Below are 21,456 nucleotides of genomic sequence, written 5' to 3' on the forward strand. Positions count from 1 at the left end.
CATTTAAGTTTTGATATTGCCAGTTGCTATTTGATTATTGTGTATACTGGTCGAACAAGTGCACTTTATGTCTAACTCTTCTATGTATCACATAATGTGTCAGGTGACCCCTGCGAGGGTACTTAAGGGGTGTGTCCCTACACTTCATTCATGTCTGAGAAAGGGCTTTGCCCGAAACGTCACTTTTTTTGTGGTCTCCGAATAAATATTTGGGAGCAGCTGCCAGTGTGCGGACTCTATTTTTTATTATGAATAACAAGGGGCCCATGACTCAGCCCTGGGGTACACCAGTGCTAAGAGTGCAGGATCTGGATAGGGATCCTCGCCATAGGACCTGGTATGAGCAGTTCGAGAGATAGGAAGCAAACCAGGAGAGTGCAGATCCCGAGATACCTAGGTCAGAGAGAATGGAGAGAAGGATTTGGTGGTTAACTGTATCAAAAGCTGCAGACAAGTCAAGGAGGACAAGGACAGAGGAGAGTGATGAGGCCTTAGCAGTGTGTAGGGCCCCAGTGACTGAAAGGAGAGCTCTCTCAGTAGAGTGAGAAGCCTTGAAGCCGGATTTTAGAGGATCCAGTCCGTCATTCTGGGAGAGATAGAGAGAAAGTTGTTCGGAAGCTGCTCGTTGAAGGGTTTTGGAAATGAATGAGAGAGAGAGACAGGTTGGTAGTTCTGATGGCAGTAGGGTCAAAGGAGGGTTTCTTAAGCAGTGGTTTGATTCTAGCAGTCTTTAGAGGAGCTGGAACAAGACCAGAGTACAGAGAGGAGTTGATAAGGGTAGTGAGGAAGGGAGATATATCAGTGGAGATGGTTTAGAGAAGAGAGGAAGGGATATGGTCAAGGGGGCAGGAGGTGGTATGGTTAGACCTGACAAGTTTAAGGACATCTTCGGGAGGGGGTCATCCCTACTGTATGTTCCCCGGGTCCTATGTTCCCCGGGTCCTATGTTCCCCGTTTTTAACACTCTCCGTAACATTTGGGGTGTCTATCCGCTATGCCGACCACCCGCAATGCCGACCTTAGGTTTAGGCGTGAGGGGTGGGAGAGGTTAGGTTTTGAGTTAGGGTCTGGGGGAGGTTAGGAAGGGTTCTATGTTCCCCGGTCCCACAAAAACGGGGAACATAGGACCCGGGGAATATAGGACCCGGGGAACATAGGTACGCTCCCTTCGGGAGAAAGGGGAGAGAAGGAGGCAAGCCCTATGGCAGGGAGGGGGAATCAGGTTAGGAGTCAAGATTACTGCTCTTAGTGACTGGAGGGGGGAAGGAATGATGTCATCCACCTTCTTAGCAATGAAGGTTACAAAATCATCATCTTTACTGTTGAGACAGCAGAGGAGAAGTTAGAGAGGATAAGGTGGTAAGCAGAGAGATCTTTGGGTTTCTGTGATTTTCTCCATTTTCTCTCAGCTGCCCGAAGCTCTGCTCGGTGAGTTTGGAGAGATTCGGACAACCAAGGAGCAGGGGGAGAGGATTGAGCAGGTTTAGTGGTGAGTGGGCAGAGATAATCAAGAGAGGAGGAGAGAGAGGATAGAAGAGTGGTGGAAGCCTCCTCAGGATAGGAGAGAGAACTGCTGGGCTGAGGAAAGCAGGAAGAGGACAGCAGAAGAGAGGGATGTGGGTGAGAGTTTTTAGGTTGCGTCGGGTGGTGATAGTATGAGTGGGTGATGGGAGGGGGTTGGGGAGGGAGATGGGAAGGCAGAAGGTTATAAAGTGATGGTCGGATACAGGAAGAGGAGTAACAGTGAGGTTGGAGATCCAGCAGGATTGGGTGAAGACCAGGTCAAGCAAGTTCCCTGCCTTGTGAGTAGGCGGAGATAGAGAGAGGGAGAGGTCGAAGGATGAGAAGAAGTTAAGGAAAGGGGGAGAATGCAGGGTTACCGCTTGGATGTTAAAGTCACCCAGAAGAATGAGTAGACTGCCATCCTCAGGAAAGACGGAGAGGAGGGTATCCATATCATCAAGGAAGTCACCAAGCTGACCAGGTGGGCGGTAGGTCACCACAATGTTGAGCTTGATAGGTAGGGATACAGCAACTGCATGGGACTCAAAAGAGGATATAGAGAGATGAGAGAGAGGAGTGACCGTGTAGGTCCATTTGGGTGAAATGAGGAGACCGGTGCCTCCCCCGCGGCCAGAGGCTCTGGGGGTGTGAGAGCAGCAGAGAGTGCTGCTGGAGTAGCAGTGTTTTCAGGTATGATCCAGGTCTCTGTGAGAGCTAGAAAGTGGAGGGATTGAGATAAAGCATGAGCTGAGATGGTTTCAGTTTTCTTAACAGAAAGCTGGCAGTTCCAGAGTCCTCCAGCAATAGTAAAAGTGCAGTTTGGGTAGGAAAAATTACCTGGGTTACTACACCTGAAGATACCGTGTCTACAGCGCCTATGAGCTGATGTTACAACAGGGATGGGAAAAAGACCCATAGTGTGGTAGATGAGCAGGTGGACAATAAGCCCACCCAAGAAGTACTGGCCTGGAAGGGGGCTAGGCCACACCCTTACAATTACAAAAAATACAAAAGCCTACAACTTCAGATCTGGACAATTATGCCCAGCTCTTTCACACAATGAAACAGGTTTAACCACTCAGTATCGATCACCGCCTAATTACACAGTATAACAGAGAAAGGCAACAAAGCACCAAACAAACTGCCACTAAAGTCTACCAAAAGCTTGCCCAGAATGAGATCTTTACACAACTGCGCAGCCGACATCTGATCACACCCAATGACCCTGCTCACCATCTTAATCATGCGCTGCAGCTTAGCTTGGTCTTGGTTGCGCATGTTACCAAACACAGATCAGCCCAAATGACAGGATGCTCTGGAGGACAACATGTTACCAAACACAGATCAGCCCAAAGGACAGGATGCTCTGGAGGACAACATGTTACCAAACACAGATCAGGCCAATTAAGGGACAGGATGCTCTGGAGGACAGCCTTGTAAAACAGTAATGCAGGATGTAATGGTCAACATTAAAATATTTCGGCTTCCGTAAGAAAAACATTCACTGGTCCAGTTTTTTAACCTTTACAGTGGCACATTCATTAAACTTCAGCTGGTCATCAATTTCTATCCCGAGATATTTGTAAAGTCCCAACTATGTATGACCATTTCCTTTCTTTTGGTCACATTGACCTCGAGGAAGTTATCAGAGCACCATTTAATAAAGTTACCCACCTCTTCCTCAAAACTGCTCAAGGAGCATCAGATAAGGAACCCCACCAGGTCTCCCTGTATTTATTAACTTTAGGAGGGAAACAGCTGTGTTAAAAGGGACCTGCTGCGTGCGAGTCAGAAGAAAATCATTAATCAAAATAATAAACCTTGGATTCACGCTATAGTCCATCAGTTTGCCTACCAGCAGGTGGGGCTGGATGGTATTAAATGCACTGCTAAAATCAATGAACACAATCTTCACAAAACTGTGAGGTTGTTCTAGGTGTTCATACTGTTGGTCATTGTCAGCAGTGCATCATCACCCCTCTGGCTCTGGCTGGTATGCAAACTGGTAGCGTAGCGGTCTATAGATGTTGAGACTTCATTGAGATGTTTTAACTTTGGTACAAAGGTTATGGCAACTGGCCGCGGGTCATTCATCTCTTTGAGCCTGCTGTTCTTAGGCACAGGTACAATCAGAGAGCGTTTCCACTGGTCGGGGTTTACCCCTGTGTCCTGTTCTTAGGAACAGTATCCAAGAGCGTTTCCACTGGTTGGGGTTTACCGCTGTGTCCTGTTCATAGGCACAGGTATGATTTTTTGTTTGTTTGTTTGTCATGTTTATTTCGAATATGTATGGAAACAAAACAGAGACAATATACAGGGCCTTCAAAATTACACACGTTAACAAGTCGATTGAAATAGTATTATGAAATAAAGATGAAGGGGTAACAAATATAGACATATTCGAAAAGGAGTGAGAAGAAGTATAACTTATTAACTCCCACCCCTTTTCCACAATACTAAATGATTATATTTATACTTGTATAACAACACATACTGAAATATCCACATATATACATATATATATATATATATATATATAATAATAATAATAATAATGATTGGATTTATATAGCGCTTTTCTAGACACCCAAAGCGCTTCACAGGAATCATTATTCATTCACACCATTCGTACCAGTGGTGGTAAGCTACGGGTGATGTAGCCACAGCTGCCCTGAAATGGCGTGGCAGCCATTTCGCGCCTACGGCCCCTCCGACCACCACCAACATTCATAGACATTCATACCCATTCATACGAGGCAATGAGGGTTAAGTGTCTTGCCCAAGGACACAACGACAACAGCTGGGAGGGAGCGGGATTCGAACCGCCAACCCTTGAGTCATTGGCCGACCTGCTCTACCTCCCGAGCTAATGCCGTCCCTATATATATATACATGTATATGTACATACATACACACATACATACATAAGACACTAGTCATATAGTAATACATAACAATTATGTATATATATGACAATAATTGTTGTCATATATACACTATCCCATACATAGTATTCAATAATGTAACTATATAGTTATCAAAAATATTTTTTTTATGTAGTTATTCATACATACAAACATACAGTCAGACAGACATACATACATACGTACATACATACTTACATACATAAAACATGTAATCTAACACCACCACCACCATGTGAAAATCAGTGTAACACTCCTGCATTCCTCTCCTCCTTGTACCTTGTGAAAATCATATTTTTGTACAATATTTTAAACCGGTTTAAAAATGTACGATCAGAGAGTGTTTCCACTGGTCGGGGTTTACCCCTGTGTCCTGTGGTCAGAGTTTATCCCTGTGTCCAGTGAGCACTGAAACAGCTTTTGGAAGGGAACAGCAAGTGAGTCAGCACATGACCGCAGGACCTCACAGCCAATGCTGTCCTGGACCCTGACATTTGTTGGTGTTAACATGCAAAAACTTTAAACCTCCTCCAGGATGATCCTGATATCGCTGGCTGCATAACCTTTACTTCAGCCTGCTGTGTCGAATAATCCATGGAATCAAATCTACAATAAAAACATTCAGATCATTGGCAAAGACAGACTCACCATCAACAGCCTTTATATATATATATATATATATATATATATATATATATATATATATATATATATATATATATATATATATATATATAGGGTTAGGGTTAGGGTTATATATATCTCGATGCACCACAAAGCTATATATATATATGGGGTTAGGGTTATATATATCTCGATGCACCACAAAGCTGTATGCGGAGAGCAGCGGCCTGGAAACGAGGAATACGGTGTATGTATGCAAATTAGTGCATATTTATGCCTTGTTTGCACAATTAAACATACAATTTCAGAAAACGTGTAATACAAAACAATTGTCTTAATGTAAGTAACCAAGTGGGGAAGTTCATAGTGATATCTATTAATTAAAATAGTTTGGCCCTATTCACCTGTAGTGTCTGTTTTGGTAGGATCACTGTAGGTGATTTTCAAAACCTTCTCCTCATAGGATTCCTTAATACTTTTTTTAAAGAACATATACACTGATTTAGAACATATTGAGGACACAAAATCCATTGAGTTTTGTTGCAATTAGTGAGAGGTTGACCCACATTATTAATGGACTAGAATCCGGCCCCTGGTTTTCATGGCCACTGTTTACGGTGAACAGCAAACAGGGCCGCCCAGAGTCACATACCAAGCTCACCCACAGCTAACGAGGCATGGTTGATGACTGATGCAGGTCACCTGTGCGCGGTGGCTAAGATGTAAAGCAGCTGTGGCTGGCTCAGATCAGTTAGCTGGCTCAGAGGTTCAGAGCTGCTTTGTGGAGGGGGCTCCTGGGTTTGCTCTTCATTTCTGCTGCTGTTTGTTGCCCTGCTTTGGCTCTGCATGATGAGGAGACTTCGGAACGTGTAGGTTTTCAACAGTTAGAGTTTTCTAAGCTGTTGCTAGCCTTGTCTAGCAGTGGATCCCAAATGGTGTGCCTATGCACACTGGTGTGCCATGAGGCAAGTCCAGGTGTGCCTTGGGATTTTGTGACAATATAGGCCTACATTTCTATATGTGCAATAATAATGTAGGCCTATATTGTCACAGCAGCAACACATCCACTTTTATACAGAAAGTGGATGTATTGCTGCTTTGATGTGGTAGTTTTACAAATATACAAATATTTGTCATTAAATGTTTAGTGATAACGTTTATAGAGGCTATTTTGCATGGATATATAGGTTTGCCTTGAGATTTTTGTTTTCTTTGCCCTTTGGTGTTCCTCAGGCGCAAAAAGATTGAAACCACTGACCTAGACCATGTTTTTTTTGTTTTTCATTTGTATAAGATGTTTTAAACTGTTTCCCATGCAATACTGCTGCATTATGTACTTTAATATTGTGCACTTTAAATTTGAGCTGATTTTCGGGCCTATCCTCCACAAGTTTATTTGTATAGCCCTAATTCACAAGCATGTCTGAGGACTTCACAGAGAATATGTCTAGCTACCTCTAGCTGACAACAATAGCAATTACAGTAGTAATAATATGATTGAACAATCATGATTGAGAGAGACGGAGGGGGAGAAAGGGGGAGTGTATGTATTTGGATGGTGTGTATTTGTCTCCTTTTTTAACTCTTTTATATCTAAATGTTTTTACATGTTGACGGTGTGGTGTTTTTTTCTCTTGCACCCAATTCCAATGTAGGTTCTATACTGCAGATAGTAAATAAACTGACTCTTTGTTGTAGTGTGATCTGGCTTTTGACGGCTGCAGTCATCAACTTGGGTCAAGCGAGGCCAAACAGGGAGCTGAGGTCACAGTCAAGTAAGGACTTAAAGGAGAACTCCACCAAAAAACAAAACATTTATTTTGCACATCTGAAAACTGTAACCAGACATGCATTTATTTTGACTGGTTATTGAGTTGATTTGAGTTAAGTTGTGGACCAGTGATGTCATTTGTGCATGAATGACATGATTCATACCTGCCAAAGTGTTTGAGATCGTGTGCAGAATACTTAGCATTTTTTTGTTGAAGTGTTAAATCTCATCACGTGTCAGAATTGACCGCAGCATCACATGTGTCCAAGTTGACAGTCCTTACAGTCCTGCTTGACGCAGCCTTTTCCCTCCTCCAGGCAGTGGTTTGAGGGCCGACTGTGTGGGCAGCCTCCTGAGGCTGACTGTGGACAAGGCTCTAGCTGCGGGGAACCAGCTTGAAGTGGAGGCTTTCGGTGAGTATCTTCCCTTATGATGAACAGATTGTCCTATTCAGTGGTTCCCAAACTGGTATGTGGAGGTATTACAGGGGGTACCTGAGAGAAAAGGAATAAATCGTGAAAATAATACTTTTTTACATCAAAAGTCCCAGTAGTACATGTTTTTGTTATCCAGGAAAGTAGCAGGGGGTAGCGGCAGCAGCATCGCCTTTTAAACTTTTTATATCGTACTCTCAAACCACGTTTCTCCACCGCTGTGGCCTGTCTCTTCCCCCTCCCTTCTCCCACGGCTGTGTCAGGCCACCCAAAAAAAGAAAAAGTACACAGCCTGACTGATGCACGTTGGATGAGAAAAAGGTGTTTCAATAAACGAAGCAGCAAACATTGTATCAAAATACTAGTTATGATGTTAGATTACGTAATAGTGAAACTGTGGCTTTAAAGCATTAGGCTACTCAAAATGTACAATGAGGGATTTATTTCGAATGACCTACTTACATTCTGGCTGAGTTGACGCACTCTATGCGCCTGAGGCTGGGCTCGTGGGGTACACTCGTGGATGACAAGAGATGGGAGTCGTTAATTTTTATCCAATTTTTCAAGATGTGCTCTGTACTGATACTGAACCAGTGGAAACGACTATTATGAAATTAATGGTTGTATTTTAATTTAAATATTTGCTTTGATTGAAACAAATCTTGGCATTAGTATTTTTGTATAGCCTATAACAAGCTGTTAGGAGTTAAACAGGTCATAATATTACCTCTCAATTTTATATTATAGTCGATTATGTCAACGAACAGGACTTGCGTGGCGTCCGTGGACAATGAATACCTTGGGTGGCATTTGGCTTCAGGTTTGTCTTTCACTTTGGTGAAGTGTAGCCAAGCTTTTGATCATTTCATCCTGTCGCTTCCTCCTGTGTCGACTGGTCTGTCATGCAAGTTTGCAACCAAATGAATAGTGAACAGGAGGCGTGTCACATCACGCGTGATGCACGTGATTCAATCCTTAATCGAATTACAAGTTTTATTACTTAAGACAGTCACTCACGTTAGTCACGTCTGCACGGCAGCACAGGCTTGAGTCAGTGGGTTACATGCTGCCACTCCGACGTGCTGCCACTCCGAAATATCGGCACTCAGAAAGGGATCATGTCTATGTTCCCCGGGTTCTATATTCCCCATTTTCCCACGCCAAACCGAACCTCCCCCCATGTCTAAACCTAACCTCCCCCAGACCCTAACCCAAAACCTAACCTCTCCCACCCCCACGCCTAAACCTAAGGTCGGCATTGCGGCTTCTAAGGTGAACGACCGCCAGTCCGAATAATGGAAGTTAACGTTCGGAGTGGCAGGGCTTCGGAAAGGCAGACAGTTACCGAGTCAGTGACAGCCTCAGGGCGCTTGACAGCGAATTCAGTGCACAGATCAGAGGGGAAAGACTGCGGGGGCGAATTAATGGACCAGCGGCCGCTACTCGATAACAGTATCGATAAGGTCGGACCTTATTGATTTTCCGGTTTTGAGAAATCCATAAGGACCCGGGTATCGAGTCCTATCCCTACAAGAGACACTTTTTTTTTTCTCACCATATTCCGTCAATGTGAAGTATTTATTAACTGTTAAAGTAGAATTTCAGCCTGTGGGAATCACTGATATCTCTACTGACTCACGCTGGAAAGGGGCAGCAACTCGGGAGGATGAGAAGCAAGGTCAGAAAATCACACGTTGGACCACCGCCAAGATTTATATTGCAGTGGCATGCAGAGCCATTGCGGAAAAACCCACCTAACTTGCTCTATCAGCTAAACGGCCCGACTTGGAAACTTTTAGACTGAAGAAAATGCCACTAGTTTGTTATTGGTGGGATTTTTGGCCAGTCTAAAAGGGGCTAAAATGACACATTAAAATAAATCTGCTCAAGAGGCACTAATTGCAACTCTTTCACTTAGTTTCTGATTGCTAGCTATAGTTTTCTCGCAGTTTTCTAAGCAAAATGTAGTCTGGTATTTGGATTCAGAAAGCAGGGAAAGGGGGGACTGAAGGCAAAGAAGTTTGAGAACCACTGTCCTATCTTATTTGAAACGGCTCCCTGTTACGTTTGCCTCTCTGCCCAGATGGGACCCAGCACACCCTGTTAACACCTGACCTGGCTGCTCAGTGTGGGTACAGCATGGAGTCTGACCCCTGGGGTGACACCAGAATCTACACCTCCCTCATGGGCTGCTATGTCCACAACAAAGTATGTTCAACTGAAGTGATGGAGTCATTCTCTACATGTCTGTTTTATTCACAAACATCTCAGCAGACTGAATTTAAATTGTTGGGTGAGTTAAGTTTTTACTTGGTCAAACCAAGTGAATAGAATCAGGAGAGACTAATCACTTTACACCAGAGCTATAGCCACAAATGCTGCCTAAACTTAATTTGTAAATTACAGAAGCTTGCCCTGATGTTTATTATTTAGTTTATCTAATTTTATTTAGTTTATCTAATTTTATTTTTATTTTATTTTAACGCAATCTTGTGGTTTTAATGTGAACATTGTTCACCGTTTTGTTATGTGCAGTGTAATTGTTTTGTATTTTCTGTATGTTGCAGGGACCCCAGGAAGAATAGTCTGAGTAGTCAGACTAATGGGGATCCATAACAAATAAACAAATTAAGCAGCTTTATCCAGAGGTGAACTGAAATGTAACCTCTGTGTTTTATAGCAAATTCTCTGCTCACTAAACCACTAAATTAAGTGGGTGTATTTTGCACAAAATGCCAGACAAGTTATGAAGTAAAGTCACACCAATATGTTTGTGCTTTGAACCAGTAAAGTTTCCTGACCAAAGTTATTTTACCCCCGTAGGATGACCGGACGTTTAAGGTAGGCTTGAGGCTCCGCATCTCTGGCCAATCAGATGGGGTTAGTCATGACGTGACCAAAACATGCAGCTACTCTCCATGGGCGTCGCAAGAGATCCTCTGTGAAAGGAACTACATGGAAGTAGGTCTTGATGACAAAGATGGTGTTAAAAGTGTGAATCTGTAGGCCTGTGTTTAACATAAACGTTCTGTTTAGGTGTCCAACCACATGGCCAAGCCTGACTCGGCTGGAACCAAAGAACTAGATCTAGATGTCCCTGAGGTACATGGCATCTGGAAGATGACCTTTTCCACTCCTGACCCAGTGACCATGGTGCTGAGTGAGGCCGAACAAGCCGGCTTTAGTGCCATGGTTACAGCTAACCGTCTGGTCCTGCGAAGCCTGTACAACATGGCCGAAAGTTACTCTGAGGAGGTAAGCCACACATTAACAGGCCCCCTCCCTGGCAATGTTTCCTGTCTTTACGGATGCTGTAAATAGACTGTTTCTTCAGGTAACTGACATCCCCATGGAGGTTTTCAAAGTGAAAACTTTCTACAAGGGAGCACATGGCTTGATGGTTGTGGACTCTGCAGCTGCTTGTCCTACAGGTGAGTGTTCCAGAAGTAACTTTACCATGGTGGCATCATCAGTATGGTGAAGTTGGGTGTGGATTTTGAGCCAAAAATCATATCAATAGGTGGTGTGACGTTCACCGAGGATGTGATCTCCTGGCACATGCCTCTCCATATCACGCCCCTGATGGATGCCAGGCTCAAACATCTAGACATGCACATGGGCATCAATGGACAGAGACTGGATGGAAGGCAGATGGCTGCCAAGGGATACACACTATCTACTACACAGTTTCACATCCTCATTGAGATCCCAGTTGGATCGCCTGATGGCTACTATAAGGTTGGTCCTTCGTTGCTTGGACATGCAGCGAGTAGGTCAGTCAACTAGCATTGTTGTAGAAAATGTAAGTTCCATTGGCTTGATTATACTAGCATGTTTTATTTAAACTTGACTATTGCAGAGCCAGGCCCCAGATTACCAGTACCACATCACCTACAGTGTTGAACCCATGCTTGAGTTGCTGTGGGGGGCAGTAGACACCCAGCCTGATACCAGATACAAGGTTCTGTTCCCCATCACCACCCCTCCGATGCCCCGGCCTCCACAAGTCACTGACGGTGAGTCCAAATCTCTTCTTGGATCAGACCAGAAGCTTGAGGCATATTAAAAGGTATAAAGTTTATACTATAAACCTTGCACTTTTTGTGGTTACTCAGACACCATCCCAGAGGAGCGGGTGTTTAATGTTCACCTGGGGCCGTTTCTCCATGATGTGGAGCTGATGAACATCACCTTCTGGACTGGTGTGCTGTCTGTGGCAGAGTGCAGCAACCAAAGCTTTGTGCTCCAGGAGCGCTGGCTCTCCAACGGCACAAAGAGCTTCTCTCTGCAAGTGCCCTTCTCTGATGATGTGGTCCTCAAGCGCGTATGTGGATGTAGACTCGATTACTCACCCTATCCCAGCCTGGTTACTCTGAGGTAAGGGGTTTCCTTTGGCCCCAGTGGAGCATGACTGAGCTTTTCTCATCCACAGAATCCCGAACCTCTGGTTACAGTCTACTCCCTGCCCCTGACCTATGGGCTGCTTATTCTGCCTGAACAAACTCCGTTCCCCCACAGTGTGGAGCTAGAGGCATCTCTGCAGGATGTTGGTGAGCTCATCTGGATATTTTTTCCCTTATTTTCAGGTATAGGATTTTCTTTAAAAAAATATCCACTTGTTTATAATGCATTATCCTGCTTTGTGTTCTGATCATGCGTCTTAATGTTCTAACGCTATTCATTCAGTAGTGATGAGCCACATAATAAATTGGCTGCTTCTGTAGATTACATTAAGAGGCAAGTAGGGCTTTCTGGCACAACTTGACGTACTTCCAAGGTCAACTCCAGCAACACTTTATGAACAACTTTATTAGCTCCCGTCACAGACAGCTTCTACCCATCTGCCTCTTCAATGACACCTGAAAGCCCCCACAAATCAGGACTTTGACACCCCCTCCCCGCTGAGCAAACTGGCTCTGCAATGACTCGAGACCCCCATGGACATTATCCCACATACACTTACAAGGACTCATATTTCAATGGCGGTTCCTGAACTTGAAAGTAAGGGAGTTGGGCGTTTCTTTTCTTTTGCAGTTTTAAGACCGATTTAGAGGAATATCTGGGTTTAATTTAGCATTAGGATTAGACTGTTGTGATGTCATTATTCAGTTTTAACCATCAATAATTGTTCCTGTTCTCATTATTTCATTTCTGAGTAAATACTGTATATTTATTTCGAGATTTTTATCAATTATTTGTGCTGTTATGGTTATTGGCTAATTCCGGACTATAAGGCGCACCAGTCTATAAGGCGCACCTTCAAAGGTGACTATTTTTTTCTTCTATAAGCCGCACCGGTCTATAAGCCGCGGGTGTTTTGATGTTTAATTACCATATGTAAGGCTTCGTGCACAGAGGGGATTGTCGGGAAAGAGATGGCTGTTTGGGGAAGCTCCCATTTATTAACATTTCAACAAAACAAGTCAGGTCACTAATCCCCAGACAAAATCACACATTGTGGTATTTTTTGTTTTTTTTACAGTGCACACAGTGTCCGCGGTGTGGTGAAAAGAGGGCAAGAGGAAATTAAAACAGAAGTGGATTTATAGTTAGAAAGAGTGCTAAAGAAGAGAGAATTCCGTTTTTTATTTTTTTATTTTAGTTACTCACAGTACTATTGACCAGTCCAACTCAAAAGATATTCGGCAGTTTCACTTTGAGCTCTTGTTCCGCCGCTGTCCAGCAATGGTTATGACGAGTCTCGCTGGGTACAGTACGCCAAAGCGATATCCATTGACTCGATGATGCTGTTGTATGTTGCGCGTTTCTGTTGCACCAACGCGGAGAGGTCCTGCCGGACGAAAAAGCGCGTACCCTCCCAGGTGAGGGGCTTCTTCCCCGCAGCCTGGAGGATGAGTTGACGGTCGGGCCAGCGGAGTAGGCAGATGAAGATGGCCCTCGGTGGCAGGCCGGGGTCTGGACGTGGCCGAGGCGCCCGGTGTGCCCTGTCCACCTCTGGTGGTTTCTCGCCTTCCTTCAGGTCCAGGATGTAACACAGGATTTTGCCACGAAAGCGTCCATGTCACCAATCTCAGCTCCCTCTTTTACATTGATCAGGCGAATGTTATTTCTTTTACTCCTGCTGATTAAGTCATCAACCTGCGTGTGCAGCGTTTCGATGTTTTTGCATTTTATCCACTTTCGGACTCACTGTGTTGTTTTTGTCCTCCAGTGCGCTGATGCGCTTTTTTTAGAAACTCTGTTCACGGTTGCATTATTTTCTTTAGTGAGTGAGTGGATGGACTTCTGCACGTTTTCAAACTTGTTTTCAAGCTGCTCAAACCTCTGAGCGATGTCGGACTTAATCGATAGTGTTTCACGGAGTAAAAGTTTAGCCCAAGCCGTGAATCTCCAGCCTCCAGCAGGTGAGTCATTTCCTCATTCATGGCGGTGATTGCTTCTTTCTTTCTTTCGTCTTTTTCTTTCTGCTTACCTGTGTTGTGTTGTGTTATGTTATGTTGTTAAAAGAGGGCAAGAGAGGAAATTAAAACAGAAGTGGATTTATAGTTAGAAAGAGTGCTAAAAAAGAGAGATTTTTTTTTTTTTGGGGGAAAAAATCCATAGATAAGACGCACCGTTATTTAAGCCGCAGGGGCCAAAAAAGGCCAAAAAACGGGAAAAAAGCCGCGGCTTATAGTCCGGAATTTACGGTACTCACTTCTAGACTGGCTTAAATTGTGTTACTTATGGATGGAATTATGGTGAAAATAGATTATCCCCCCTTTTTGCTAGGGACCCCCCTTGAAAACCACTGGTTTAGAGGCTACAACTGTTGTGAGAAGCTGCAAGCTGGTGCATTTTTGCACATTTTCAATGCAGATTGATTAAACAATCTGCATTATTTAAACAAACAAAAGTTGGATTAAACAGCTGTCATCTGGTGCATTTTAGGCCCAGGAGAAACTGAGTTGATCTGGGAATATTTTTTGGTTGAGCAATGCACCTCAAAGTAAGTCATTTACAGTTTGTCAGTAAAAGGTTTGAATAAATAAATCAAAACCACTACTGTACTGGTGACAGTAGCTGTCATAGACAGGGGGGGGGTGAGGGGGAGTGAGGGAGTGACTATCAGCTGCTGTCACCAACTTAATACCAACATACTAGTTTAGTTACATTCAAGTGCATGGAGGGGAAAGTTATGACAAATTCATCAACTTTGAAGCGTTATTTACCCCCCCTTCATGCTTAACATGTTTGGCCGATTCCTTATTTCTTCTACCTTCATATGGTATAAAGATCATCACTCTAGCTTTAAAAATGAGCTCGTTGTCAGCCGTAGATGTACTGGCCAAATTCAGTTTAAAAATGTGGGAGTTTAAGGTCGCTGTTTTTATTTGCAAAATGACAGGCTAGGCAGCATGAAACATATTAATACGAAAAAAATAGCGCTGCTTGTTGGACCATTTGCACGCCGAATTTACTAGAAGGCCCGGATAAGTTGAACTTGACTGACTTCCTTCCACAATACATCCATGCCGTCTGTAACCGCGTGCAGCCGAGACGTTGTAGTATATGTTTGCGGAGACCGAAATCTGCGGGCGGCCATATACCGCGGCCGCCCACTCTAATCTCGTGTTGGCTTGCATAATACAATGCAACGACTGCCTGGCTTGTGAGCTAAAAAAAAAGGGGCATATAATATGCTGTTACTGTTGCGTAAATATATCTGTCGGGTCATCACAGCAAAGTGGAATTTTGATGTTATCATTCACTTCCTATAGTGGAGCTGGATTCAGCGTAGAGTCTGACTCATTCATCATTGGACAATACAATGTCAATCTTACCGATCTATCCAATCAACAACCAATTTGGTTGAATGAATTGATTGGTTTAGGCTTAGGCTTCACTGTTCCCTGTGAATTGCATTTGTTTTTCAACCAATCAGAGATTAGCATGAGATAAAATACCAAGGAAAGAAATGCCCAAGGGGGTAATACATCCATGGGTGTACCCCTGAAGGCATGACAGACAGACACTGGCACAGACGCTTGTCTGCATGCCGCTCCATCAGTGCCCTACAGGTGTCACTGTCGAAGCATTTAAGAAAAAACACTTGATTGATATTTTATAAAAAAATATATTATATAAAATCCCCCATCTCTTCTAAAAAATAAGGGAGGACCACCCTCCCTTGTACTACATTTAGAACCTCCACTGCTAGATAGACTTTACTGGACATTTTACCTGGACATGTACTGTACTGTGCGGCTGTAGCTCAGGCGGTAGAGCGGGTTTGTCCACTAATCGCTTTGGATAAAAGAGGTCGGTGGTTCGATTCCCAGCTCCTCCAGTCTGCATGTTGAAGTGTCCTTGGGCAAGATACTGAACCCCAAATTGCTTCCGTTGGTGTGCCAGCACCCTACGTGGTAGCCTGCCGCCATCGGTGTGTGAATGGGTGAATGTACCTACTGACTGTAAAGCGCTTTGGATAAAAGCGCTATATAAATGCCATTTACATGTTACATGGATATTTATATGCACCCCATTATATATCACTTTAAAGGACTTTTACTTTGCACTCTAATCATTATATTGAGATTGTCTGCTCAATCTTCTGCTATTGTTGTGATCGCTGTGCTGCATACTACAGTCAAATTCCTTGTTTGTAATCTGAATACTCACTATGGCTATTAAATTTGAATATTGAATTATTTGACCAACACGTTTCAGCTCGAAATGTGTTGTACTAATAATAGTTGGTCATAAAATGTCTTTATTCAAAGCAATAGTTCAATTCAGAGCATTGGGCTTCTGTCTCGGTGCTTTTGACCTAATGGCCTATGACCTACACTAAACAACTGGGTAGGAAGAGAAGTCAAAACCAATATCCCTTCAGCTACAGCAGCTGGCAATGTATTGCTTAAAACGGTGTTTGTTGGGTGTGCCATGGCTGTCCGTGTTTCAAGATGTTTGGTCAATTTTGACCATAGACATCAATAATATGGACGTATCTATCCCTTAATTTCATTTTCCTGGTGGAGTTCAAACATTTGCCATTGCATCTTGATTTTTCGTCAGCAGAGTGGGAGGGAATGGGTTGAGTCCTTCCACACCTCACGTGAGATGGGAGTTTCCCAGAGCCGCAGCTCCACCTGCTATTGGTCTGTGATCGGCAAGCTGCGTGATCACTGGACAGGCGATCTGTCAATCACCCCCTTTTCTATCTATTTTACTCCCAAACGGGTGAGTTATATAAAAAATGACCCCCCCCCCTAGTTATGAAAAGGTGAAATTAGCTATATAACCAAAACGGTGTTTCGCCCCTAAATGGAAAGATGTTTAATCATGTTACAAAGTCGGACATTTTAATAAGGGGGGGGGGGGGCTACTGCCCCCTGATGCCTAGTGGCCATTCGAGGAACTACAGCTTTTTAATTCACTTATGCATCCTCAGAGGGAAGGGGGTGCGCTTGCCCACTGGTTTTGACATGTTCAATCATTGCCATGGCACACCAATCAAACATGATCTGATGGGTGTGCCATGGGCTTTAGGGGGTGCGTAGTGCGTACAATTAACTGGGGATGTGTGGTCAGCACTTTCTTCTTGCTTTTTAGTTTTACCATCCATCACTGGTACCTGTGACCAGAACCTGTTCTACATCAGTGTGAAATATGGGAGTCAAGGGCCCGGCTTCCAGACCATGGTCGGTGCTCGGGAGCTAACACGGGAGCTAGCTGACCTCTACCACTTCAGAAAAAACGCCACACACTTCAGCCTGGCTTTGGCTTACACTTCCCCTGACACAGTGTTTGAGGTAGGTCAGCAGAGAGGCAAATTCACACCCACTTCTGGGTGAGGTGTACAAACCAAGAGATTTCATCCACATTTATTTTTCCGTAGACTTTTCATAAAATGGTTATACAGTACTTTAAAAATAATTTTACTTGGTCAAACCAAGCAATTAAGCTATATTTAGAATCAGGAGAGACCATAGAACGTTTCACTCGGACCAACACTAACAAACTTAAAAATCGGAGTGAAATGTTCTATGGTCTCCTGATTGAAAATATAGCATTTTATGAAATGTCTACGGAAAATAAAATGGCTGAAATCCTTTGGACTGGTTCGTATGCTTAACCCGGAAGTGGATGTGACTTTGGCTCTGTTGGTGCAATAGAATGAACTTTTACAACCTGACCATATATCATTGGATATTAATCTAGTATTTGTTTTTTTGCAGCTGGTTGAGTCGGATTCAGTCAGAGCCAGAATTGATATACTTCTGTGGGATGCCAACAACAACTGGAAGCTCAGTGACTTGTACTTGGCCTGCAACTTCCCTTTGACCGCAACTAGTAAGACTCCAAACTCATAGTATTTCTGCTGCTCGAATGTAGGGAGTTTTGTTGACCAATTACCTTCTCCTCCCCAGCATGTTACGCCAATGGAACTATGACTGCTTTGGCTGTGAAGGTGGAATCCGTCCCTAATCTAATGCCTGGTTGGCTTACACTGAAAGACGAGTCCTGCAAACCAGTTTTCAGCGACGAGCGATTCGCGTACTTCTCTTTCAGCGTTGATTCCTGTGGGACCACAAGAATGGTAAATTGGAATTTCCCTTTTTTTTTCACGAGCAAAATTAATTCTAAGTGCATTCAACACATTGCTTCTCTGCATCTCTTGCAGTTCTTTGACAACTACTTGCTGTATGAGAATGAGATTGCGATGTACCGTAATTCAGCCAAAACCTCCACATCACCAGCTGATCCTGACTACCGGTACTCCCACCTACTCTTTGACCTTTCCTCCATCCTGGTGCCTCAGCTGTTCAGGAATGCGGCCGTATGATAATAGGCATAATTATCAAAATCTAAAGTAGATCTAATTATTTAATTGTTATAGTTACCTTTTGAGAGGGCGATCAGTCTTGTGTGGGACCCTGATGTCACCTCACAACTTGGTTTTCACTTCGGGAAACCTGTCGAATAGGCTGAGAGTCAAGTCATCCAAAAAAAATGAATCCTAACCCGAAAGTAAAACTGATTTTGGCGAAAAATAACTCTTTCATATGGCCCATATGCTAGTCACCCTAATTGCATGTTCTATTACATTTCTCCTATAGGCAAACTATTTCCTGCTTCTATTTGGTCAATGACATGGAGATGATGGCATTCAACTATAGACCAAGAAGCTTCGAACCCACAGCAGAGAATGGGTCCGGACAGTTCATGGTGCAAATGAGACTTGCTAAGGGTAAGGCTGACTATTTGTATGGAGGATCTATGAGGAATTATGTCTTTGTACCTTCTGTCACGGACTAATGCCTTTCGTCAAATTAACTTTTCTCCCTAGACTCATCATACGAGATCCTCTACGAACAGGAGGATTACCCGCTAGTGAAATTCTTGAGACAGCCTTTGTATTTTGAGGTGGAGCTGATGCACAGCTCTGACCTGGGGCTCCACAGTGGAGTGCAAGTGTTGGAGCTAATTCTGGAAAACTGCTGGGCTACACTTAATGAAGACAGGAGCTCTCTGCCTAGTTGGGACATCATTGTGAACGGGTAATGTGTCAAACCTTCTGGCAACATCTTTAGAACATTCTGCACCTTTTTTGTAGGATGCCAGCGGAAATCGCTGCCTAACGTCGAGCGTGCCGGGTTTCTGTTGGACACAACAGTTTCCCTCCGTTAATGTCAGTTTAAGGTGAGACAATACAGGTGAAAAGGGTGGCAAATCTTAACTAATGTATATCACCATGAAACTGCCACAGTTGATTATTTGCATTAAGACAGATTTTTTTTGTATTGAAAGTTTTCTGAAAAAGTGTTTTTATTATGCAAATGAGGCATTATCTAAACTCCTCAAAAAAGTTCGGAAAAGTTATTTCGGTTGATTATTTCTCCCCTTCACCAATTCGTATTATATTTTATATCATTGGAAAGCCTGATTAGTCACCTTTACAACGGGGTACAACTTGTAAGGATCATGCGTTCGGGGAATGAGCAACACAGCTAAACGTGTGGGTAGCGCCCCCAAAATCTCCTGCAATATTCTTCTGTTGGTTCTTCTGTTCGCACACATGCGCCTCAGGTTACAAGGAAGTTACATTGGTTTGGTTGAGGTTAGGAGAGTACACGAGTCACATGCACATGTGAATGTTTCTGGTGCTGTTGGACTGTATTTTGAGCGACTGAACGGGGGCAGGAAGAGACATCTACATGCTAGTTATACTATCAGGAATATGGCAAATAGTCACCCAAAATCTTGCTGTAGCCCAATATGCAGTAATTTGCATACATTTCCAGAACATAAATTTGAACATTGGATCAAACCAGCTTCAAAATTCTTTCATTTTGTTTACATATTGGAGCCAAAGGTTTTTAGAGGGAATTTTGGATACCTCTTTTTATCACTCCACAAATCGGTCATAAAAATTAATTTCCACAATGTTTTTGGGACTAAAATGTTAATGTATGAACTAAACCCTCTGTAAGAACCTTCAGAATATAGTTGGGAATAAAACTAGAACGTTTTTTTTTTGTACTGCAAGTGCTACTGAAGTTGAGATTTTGGGCAGAGTATGAGACTTTTTACCCGTTTCACCTGCCATGTCCCACGCGACTATTTTATGCACAGGATTCTTTTGAAAACTTAAGTGACGGCAGTTAAAGAACTACTTCACCTGCTTTTGTGATTTGTCTGTAACCAAACCCCCAGATGCGAGAACCTAGACGACAGCTATGTGACAGTCTTTGAGCCGGTTGTGGCTGACGCCAGAGTCACGGTCCCTTCCCACTGCAAGCGCTTCTCTATGAAGATGTTCACCTTCACTAAGGAGGAGGAGGCTCTGAAGGACCAGGTAAAATGCACGTCCAGATCAGGCTTTGCCATCGGCTGATTTTGAAGTCCTGTCTGTTAACATTAAATTACATAATGTATTAAATCCATTCCATCTGTGTCCATAGATTTATGTCCACTGCGATGCTGTGATTTGTGAGATCAACACCCAGACGGCTGACATCTGCAGTAGTCGGTGTGCAGGCAGCACAAGCGGGTCTAAGGGCGTGAAAAGGGGTAATGTCCACTTAGCTTCTTTCTCAGCACCAGCGCCCAATAAAAACAACGGGAATCACCTGCAAGGTGCAGAAAAGGCGGCTGCCCCAGAAAGGCGCTGCAGCAAGCGGTTTTTCCGTGGAGTGCTTTCAAAAGCTGAGAAAATGTAAACTTTTCAGGGAAGCGCCGGGTGAGATTAACTGCTTTTTCCAACCAGGCAATGGAGGAATAGGATGTTGTAGGCTAATCATTGAGTTGACGTTACTGTAACGGCAATCATAAAGGCAGTATGGATGGAGATGTATTGGAAATATCATCATCTGAGAAGCCTGTTCTAAAACACTGCATTGTTAGTACTGCTACAAGTGCTAACGTTACGTTAACCAGGTGGTTAGTGCTGCTAAGCTAGCAGGAGATGTTATCATCAGCTTCTACAAAAAGCGCTCCAGGCAGAGCTTTAGATGCTGACAAACGCTATATCGATTCGACACAAACTGCTACACAATAGCTGAAACGTGCTGTGTAGCTCGATGCTCTGAAACCCTGACTGTGTAGTGAAGCAGTGCATTCTAAAATGTGTATGTAGATATATAAAATTTGCTTTAGACTCTAAAGCACTGCATCTAAAAGAAGCCTTGTAAATTATATCAGCACAAAATCCACATGTTTTTGTACTTGTTGATTCTGGATGAAAGTATGCAGCTATATAATACTTGTTTGTGATTCCAGGGCGAAGAAGTGTAAACTCCACGCATCGTCAGAAGATCTCATATGGGCCTATTCGTATGTTAAACCCTCACTCAACCTCCTGAATAAACAAAATACTTGTAAATTGTGAAGTTATTTTGCTTTTTTCAAGCGCACATATGGACTTTTGAATGGAAGGCTAGTTGGGGCACAAACTGTTGCATAAAGGACAGGTTCTAAGTTATAGCTCGTAACTTCAACGTAATGGTGTCTGCAAGAGATGTCGCTGACTAGCATTCAGATCCTTTTCTGGACTGTTGATTCCTCAATAACAATGGGTGGTTTTTGTATAGAGACTGGCACTTGAGCAGCTGCAAAAAGCATTTTGTATTTGTTTGGATTATTAATGTTGGCATTCCTTGAATGGGTAGAGCCATTAACGGCTATTAATTAAACTCCCTGAAATTGATGTCCATGTTGGTGTGGGAACCCTGTGAGATCACCAACTGCATCTTGC

At 43.4% G+C, this 21,456-nt stretch overlaps 1 protein-coding gene across 1 annotated transcript; it reads left to right on the forward strand.

Moving 5' to 3' along the window:
• Positions 1-266: 266 nt before the first annotated feature.
• LOC310772895 (uncharacterized protein) lies at positions 267-20,422 on the forward strand (the record flags this gene model as incomplete). Its single annotated transcript, XM_083632841.1, has 14 exons — positions 267-282; positions 7,140-7,235; positions 9,340-9,464; positions 10,293-10,511; positions 10,591-10,687; positions 10,777-10,994; positions 11,116-11,272; positions 11,372-11,580; positions 11,689-11,806; positions 16,812-17,011; positions 17,884-18,039; positions 18,579-18,760; positions 19,917-20,058; positions 20,165-20,422. 14 exons carry the CDS (start codon positions 267-269, stop codon positions 20,420-20,422), a joined length of 2,193 nt encoding a protein of 730 aa, XP_083488967.1.
• Between the last annotated feature and the right edge of the window lie 1,034 nt (positions 20,423-21,456).

This window comes from Poromitra crassiceps (genome assembly GCF_964638095.1).
Source record: "Poromitra crassiceps genome assembly, chromosome: 1".
In the NCBI taxonomy this organism is placed as follows: Eukaryota; Metazoa; Chordata; class Actinopteri; order Beryciformes; family Melamphaidae; genus Poromitra; species Poromitra crassiceps.